The sequence below is a fragment of the Solanum dulcamara genome, chromosome 8 (assembly GCF_947179165.1).
Source record: "Solanum dulcamara chromosome 8, daSolDulc1.2, whole genome shotgun sequence".
Taxonomy (NCBI): domain Eukaryota; kingdom Viridiplantae; phylum Streptophyta; class Magnoliopsida; order Solanales; family Solanaceae; genus Solanum; species Solanum dulcamara.
The window spans coordinates 75,892,827-75,900,689 of NC_077244.1; the positions used below are offsets into that span (position 1 = coordinate 75,892,827).

At 29.6% G+C, this 7,863-nt stretch overlaps 1 protein-coding gene across 1 annotated transcript; it reads right to left on the reverse strand.

The window, feature by feature from the left end:
- Positions 1-690: 690 nt before the first annotated feature.
- On the reverse strand, positions 691-2,977 carry LOC129901312 (dof zinc finger protein DOF2.1-like). Its single transcript, XM_055976456.1, has 2 exons — positions 2,765-2,977; positions 691-1,871 (listed from the first exon to the last, which is right to left on the reverse strand). The coding sequence occupies exons 1-2, from the start codon at positions 2,798-2,800 to the stop codon at positions 993-995; spliced, it is 915 nt and encodes a 304-aa protein (XP_055832431.1). The 5' UTR covers positions 2,801-2,977; the 3' UTR covers positions 691-992.
- Positions 2,978-7,863: the final 4,886 nt, after the last annotated feature.

A 7,863-nucleotide genomic window follows, 5' to 3' on the forward strand; every position in this document is an offset into this window, starting at 1 on the left:
CACTTTTTTTACTTATCCATAATAGAATTAGATATTACCTCCGTCTAATATTAGATGAGCATCTTATTAAAAATATACTTACTAAATCATGATAGAATTAATTAAAATTTTCCATTTTACCCCTACAATTAATATGCTTTGGAAGTTTAAACAAATTTTGAAGATCCAAAAATTTCTCTTTTTCAAGAGACTAATTAATATGAGCAAATGGCAAAATAGTAAAGTTAAATAATCTATTAATGATTTTTGAGTTACCGACTTATCGTGTAAAATACAAAGTGTTCATCTAATATGGGACGGAGGTAGTAGTTATTAATATGATGGACTTGAGGAATAATATGAAATGAGTAATTAATCATAAGAATAAAAAAAAATACATAAAAAATAAGTAAGTGTAAAAAAGAGAATATGGTAATATTTCCGTTATAAATAAACAATTAAATAAGATCCACCTAAAAATAAGAAACAATCATGATAGCATATCTTGAAAACAAGCTACACATTTTTTTAATTAATAATCTAACATCATGTGCAGACAAAATAATATTGTAGTACCCACCATTACGAAAGAATTCAAACTTCATTAATCATCTATGAAATATCAATGTCTGATTCTATCAATCAAAGCATTTTCCTGAAATAAACCAACCAAATTTTACATATCACTGGATGACTGTCAGTACTAATAGATTGAAGAAAAAAAAATCAACTTTCATTAATTAGTTTGTCAATCCACAAGGAAGAGACCTAAAAAGCACAACCCCAAAACGAAACTTTTTTTAGAGAGAGATGATTCAAGTGAACCAAATCAATTTACACAACATCATTAAGTTAACCTTCAACTCTGATCGAAGAACAAAATTCTCCATGCCTGAAAATAGAGAAATTCCTAATAAAAAACGTTTTTTATGGATCCTTTTCAGGGTGAATCCAAATTAATCACTGGATCCTATTCAACGTGATTCTAAATTAATCAAGCAGTATACTAACATCTACATCAGAGGGCTATTGAGAAGTCCATGCCAAGAAGAGCCACCAACTCCATTCCACATTCTTCTAGTTGAATCAAAATCAGCCATATTATTTCCTTCTCCATTAATTTGCCATGGAAATCCCCACAAAATTCTGTTGTCACCTTGATCTTTAGCCATGTTGCACATCTCTTGTTTAACTGTTGTCACTGTTGTAGATGTTGTCACACCACTGCTTATTTCTTGATCATAATTATGCATTAATCCCATTTCTTGATCATTGTTATTCACCCCTATTCCACCATTTTCCACATTATGTAATCCCATGTCCCCATTAATAATATTCCCAACTCCATAGTACAAATTCTGGTGATGAATTAATCCATTTAATGGATTATTATTTTCAAGGAATCCAGTACTACCCCTAAGTGCATCAAGAAATATTCCACTTGGATTTTCATTGCACATCATTGAAATATTGTTATGGTTTTCAAATCCCAATTGCCCATTCCCTTGTTTTTGAAGCCTAGCAAATGCTAGGCTCAAATCACTAGAATCATAGGAAAATGGATTATTAGGGCAATTAGGAGGGTTGATAATGGAATGTTGATCTTGGCTACTACTACTTCTTGATGATGATGATGACCTTTTGTTCTTCCTACAGCCTCCTCCTACTGGAACATTTCTTAATGTTCCTCCTTTGGTCCAATATCTTCTACATGATTTGCAAAAATATCTAGGTTGAGAGAGACTGTAGTTGTTGTAGTAGCAAAATTTGGTGTTGGAGGAGTCACATCTTGGACATTTTATTGCTTGCTCTGGTGGCTTTGGCTTCTTTTGATCTTGTTGTTGTGGCTTTGTGCTCACCAGCATGCTTTCTAGGGTTTGAGAAGACAATTCCTAAATAACACAATTAACTATAAAGATCAGAACTTGACATCACAAAAAAATAATGCAAACTATTGGTAATACATTTTTGCTTTCATATGCGTTGTATCTTAATATTTTGTTGTCCTAATTTTGGACCGATAATCTATCTGAACAACTTCTATACATTCTACCTTTAGGCTTAACTTATGAGATTATACTGAATATGTTGTTGTTCTTGTCGTAAGTAGCGGAAAAAAGAAGAAGAAGACCTCTTTATTGTTGTAATTGATGTATGAATGCCTTACTTTTACATTCAAAAATAGAATCTTTAACTTGAAAAGAAACATAATTTTCTTAAAGAGACGAGTGACTTTAAATTTGTAAAAGGTCAGCTAGCATCAATTTAATTTAATCTTAGGCTATATAGCTACAGTCGAGAAAGAAAGAAATTTACAAAAATTAGCAAAAGTATAAGAGTATACACTACTCTCCTTAGGAGTTAGGCACATAGAGTAGGTCTTTTTGGGGGGGTTATTTTAATTCATGGAGTGAACTTTTTGGGGGGGAAATAGATATCGTATGTATAGTTATAGATAATATCAGAAAGTAAAACTTACTGATTTGTTAAAGCTGGAAAAATTAACTAATAATTAGGAGAATGACACAACTATTCCTAATAATAAATGTGAACCAAACAACTTAAAAAGACTCATTCCATATCAAGATTGGTAGCTAGCCTTACAAGAAACAAAATATATTCAAAATCTCAGAGAAAGGAAATAGAAAATGAAAGCGCGCGCACACACACAGGAATTTTGACTCAACAAAAGAAATTAAAGCATAAGATGTCTAATTGACAAAACAAATTAAAGAAGAAAGATTAAAGCATCATTACTACTACTAATACAACTTTATTAATTTACCTGATGATGGTGATGCTGTGCACTAGAGGGATCCATCACTGAGTACAGCTAGAAACAATATAAAACTTAGAGCTTAAATTAAAACTTAATCCTCCTCCAGGTTCTAAGTTTAATACTTTTTTGGTACTTAATTGATCTATTGAATAAAAGGCACAAGGCAAATTTGAATTGCTAAGAAATGAAGCAAAAGGCAAGAGAGAACAACTTGTGAATGCCTCTTCTCAAACTCAATATATATATATATAAATGTAGAGAAAGAGGGGGAGGGGTTTTGGGGTGCTGGGGGTGGGGTGTTGCTTCAGTACATGTCTTATTGTGTGTGTAAGAGAGAGAAAAATAAAGCAAAAATTGAGAAATAGGATAAGGAAATACGTGTAAGGCTTAGGTCTGTTATTCGGGACACGATAGAGTGGAAAATCTAACTGTTAATGGGTCCCTTCTTGCTTCAAGTTTCCCAATTCTATCATTCTATTTCCCCATCCTCTTCCTTTGCTAAGTTAATAATATAATAACTAATAAAAAATTGTGCAAAGTATTTAGTAATTCTAAAAATTCTTGAACGAATTAATTATATAATGAAAAAATAAATGGCCAAATGATTGACGTAGAGATTTCATTCTTTGTCCCATTATGCAAGCTCAACTTGTCCAGTACCTGCTTATGTCATTAAAACTTTATTAAAATGAAATGCACTTTGTCTTTAAAGGCAACTTACTTCTATTAAAATTTTCATTTTGTTGTACAAATATGTTTAAATGATCAACCTAAGTTGGCTCCAATATCCCCCACAAAAAATGGAATAAAGTTTTGGTCCAAAATTTTTAAAAATGAGAATAAAGCAGAATATTTTATTGATGTTGGGTGCATATATATGGACCCAACAGCAACAGAAGCCGTGGCTGTATATTCTATATATATGTCGCGTGGCTACAAGTTAAAGGCTATAATTGAAATGGACAAGTGATGATACGAAGAGGGAAAAGTGGTCACTTGGATCAGGTAGTACTGCACCTTTATTTTGCATGCCTAACCCACAGTACTCTGCTTACAATTAGTGACTTGTCTTTATCACCCTAACTAATTGGTTTTTATGACAGACAAAATCAGAATTTGAAGATTAATTACGTTCGTAATCAAATATTTAAGTGTAAGTTAGTGTCAATCTTTTTATATATGCTTCCCTCGTCAGCTGATTCTTTAAAGACAAAGTTTACGTGTGATGAGGCAGTGGTACTAGCTATATAGGTGTGAGCTAATTTGTGCTTGAAGAAATGGGTTGGCAGAAATATATTCATGTAAAAACAAACATGGCGAATCTATCAAGGACAACTGATTACTTCTCCACCCAAAATCTCTACTGTCTGACAAATACTATTCTTCATCTTCTGCCTTAAGCACTTCTTCTTCATCATATACTGACAAGTCACAATAACACAATTCTTTTTCTTCAAGATTGTTTTTTTCATCCATTCTGATTATACTAGTTTGATTACTATAGCTATATAAATACGATTAGTAAGATTATTATACAAAAAAATCATATCTTATTTGTTTCAATTTTATATGAAGTTTAAGAAAGTAAACAATATTTTTGAATCTCGTAGTTTTAAATTAAAGATATATATAATATTTTACCAAAATATCATTTAGTCTTGTGGTTTCAAACATGTCTTGTAGAAAATTATAATTAAAGAGTTTCTAGAAAAAGAAAGATGTATTTTTTTTAAATGAACTAAATAAATAAATTAAAACACATTAAATATGAGTAATTTACTAATAATATAATTGAGGAGTAATTGTTATTATTTAATTTCCTCATGATGAAAATACTCGGCAATACTGTGGAGATCGTAAATAATTTACATTCATTGCAATTTTTATATGAGTTATACTTAATTAATATAGATAAGTTACGTATATTGTTTAATTTGTTAGTTGTAAGTAGCAGTAGTATTTGTCACCAAAGTAACCTAACTGCAACATGGAATAATATTCTAACCTGTCATCATCTGTCAGTAATAGCATTTACAATGAATAATCATTTCATGGAAAAAAACTATCAATCAATCATTGATCCTACCACTCATTGATTATCTTCGGATCCTATGAACAAAATGGTTTTTTTTTTCCTTCATTTCAAAATTTTCATACTCCCTCCCAATTTGTATATATTTTGCCTCCATTTCTTTCAAAAAATACTACTCCACTTCCGCTATTTTTTATATTTCTTTATCACACACAATAAAATGTAATATCATAAAAGGTACTACTCAGCTGTTCAATTTTATATATCTACTATTCTAAAAATAAAATTTTATTTTTATTTGTCATTTTTCATATATCAACAAAAGATAAAATTTTTGATGTTTTACCCTTGTCTTTAATTATTTATTCCATAAATTATTTTTCAAAATCTAATACTAAACATCAATTATTAAAAGTAGTGTGATAAAATAACAATGTCAATTATTATTTTTTTAATGAAAATGTCAAATTCAAATATAATAAGTAAAAATAAACGGAGAAAATAGTTGACTAACATATTCTTATTTTTTCAAAAATAACGAATAAATTTCTCTATATATGTCTTCTATTGGATTAATAAAAGTGAAAAGTAAAGTGGAACAACAAACGACGGACAAGAATGCTAGCAAAGATAAGATAATTCAAAAACATGTTAAAAGTTTTTGTAATCATAGAAACAATACGTAATGAGGCCTCCATATAAAAAAATAAAATTAAACCGTTCCCCTATAGTGGTGGTCACATGGAACAAATGTGGGACAGGGTGTTTGATGATTAAGAATTGAACATGACATTGGGATTAGTCAAGTTAGTTGACTGGTCAAAATTTTGGCTTCATTCAAATAAAACACCAACTGACTCAAAAGTGAAAGTAGAGAGAAGTACTGTTGTGGAATGTATTAAAAACAGAGCCTCCATTTCCATTATAATGCAGCTACTCTTCGAAAACAGTACTTTCGATATTCTTTTCTTTCGTTTTAATGTATTTGTTAAAATTACAGTAAATATTTTTATATATTTTAAATTTAATAATATTCAAAAAAAATTATTTTTTAAAAAAATTATGCCAAATTAAAACTCGACAAACAAAACAAATTGTGAAGAAAAGAATATGCATGCATCTGGATTTTTCGGTATAATGGAAGTAGTGAAAGAAATTACTAATATTTTAAGATTGAAGGGAACGTTCTAATCAGATGAGGAAATCAAACACAAGATTTGCCTTGTGTTTCGTGCTCTAGCTAGCTGCTCATTGGGAAACGTTGTCTTCACTTTATCAGTTTCCAGAAAATGCCTTCTAATTGGGAATACTTTTTCTATCAAATTAATTCTCTACTTTTATTTTTACTTATCCATTTTCGAGAAATATTCTGAGGTTTTGTGAAATAATTTGAAAAATAACTAATAATAATAAGGATAAAATAATTTTTTAATATGTTAAAAGTAATAATGTTGATTGTTCTTTTTTACTCATTAATTTGATTAATACAAATTTACAATGTATAAAGTTTATTTAATTGAACTATGTTAACACCAAAAGTTATAATGAGGTGGTACCCTCTATCCTTAAACTACAAAGATTTGATCATTAGCCCTAAAAATAAAAGCCTTTGACAAGGAATGTGTTAATCTAAAACTATAATTTTTTAGGGATCAATAGGGATCGTATATTGAATTAAAAAAATATACTTCCTGTCAAAATTTTAAGAGCTCGAATTAAGATCTCTAATTAAAGGTAAATAAAGATTATATATCAAAACTTATACTCATATAAAGGGACGTATATAAGAATTCTTATTTAATACTTAATTAATATGCAACGAGAGACGTGGCAACTAGGCACGGAGTGCAAGCCTCGCATATTTTGTATAGTTAAAAAGAAATTGTCAAAAAATTAGGAAGCATACTTAAAATTGCATAATATTAGAAAAATTAACCTAAAATGAAAGCATTACATTTTTTTTCTTTCACATGGCGTTCAATATTCGATTTGGGCCCCAAATAAAAGGAATTCACGTTGGAAAATTTCATATTTGGTTCCTACCAAAGGTGATTTAATGTCCGGGGCTCAAATTCAAAATTTCATTAAAAAACGAATGAATATATATCAATCCATCACAATCTTTAGTGGAGTAAGCATATCAATGCATTTACGTAGTACATACTACATAATACTAAAACATGCGCGCAACACGTTCTTTAAGAAGTACAGAGAATTAATCAGTAAATCTCACAAATTAAAATATAATCAAGTCTCTGTGATTGTCTCGAATCTTTTAAAACACTCTTCATATTGCAATGAGTTGCTTTACCTTTTAAAATATTAGACTAATTAGATTAGCTTAAAAATACTTAATTCGTGGAATAATTCAGTGCTTGTGCTGCGGCTACTAGTTAGCTATCCTATTTTAACTATGTGGTCCTAGACTATGCAGCTGTTGGTCTGTTTAGTTACATTAATTAATAGTCCATGCATAAATAGAGTAACAAATAATTAATTTAATTTTTCCCAACAATAGAGTAACTTCATATTTCGTTGCTCTCTCCGTAAAAAAATTTACCCTAAAATTATATACAAATATATCATACATCTATTAATTTAATCCAACACAAATACGTTTTTATTCATATAGCGTAGTGATTTTTGTGGTTAAGTTAGTTGAAGGAAGGAGCAATTTCCGGTGGATTCCTTCAAGTCGAAGTATTCACATTTTTTCCAACCTTAGGTACGAAGAATATTGATTGAAATTGATTAGGCAAAGACAGAGCCAATTGGATCCCAAGAATTTTACAAGTGCCCCCTCCTTCCAACTACACAATCATATCAACTTTAATTGATTGATTACTTAATTAAATAATTAATTTTATTACATTAAAGCAAAACCATACTAATCCGAAGTATGATTTAATAATATGATTTCAAACATATGACAAAAAAATAAAACATATCAAGGACAGTGCAATCATATTAGTTCACACGGAAGTTAAGTTGCACCAACTATTTTTAATAATCATAGGACAAATCAAGTGTCCAGCTAGGTCTCTTTATGGCCTTTTTTTTGTCCAGTTTAATA

What these genes read in the sequence shown, in the direction of transcription:
- LOC129901312 (XM_055976456.1), bottom strand. Translation starts at nt 2,800, where the DNA reads ATGGATCCCTCTAGTGCACAGCATCACCATCATCAG. An exon ending in CACAGCATCACCATCATCAG is followed by an intron (nt 1,872 to 2,764) that starts GTAAATTAATAA and finishes TGTGTTATTTAG; the next exon opens with GAATTGTCTTCTCAAACCCT.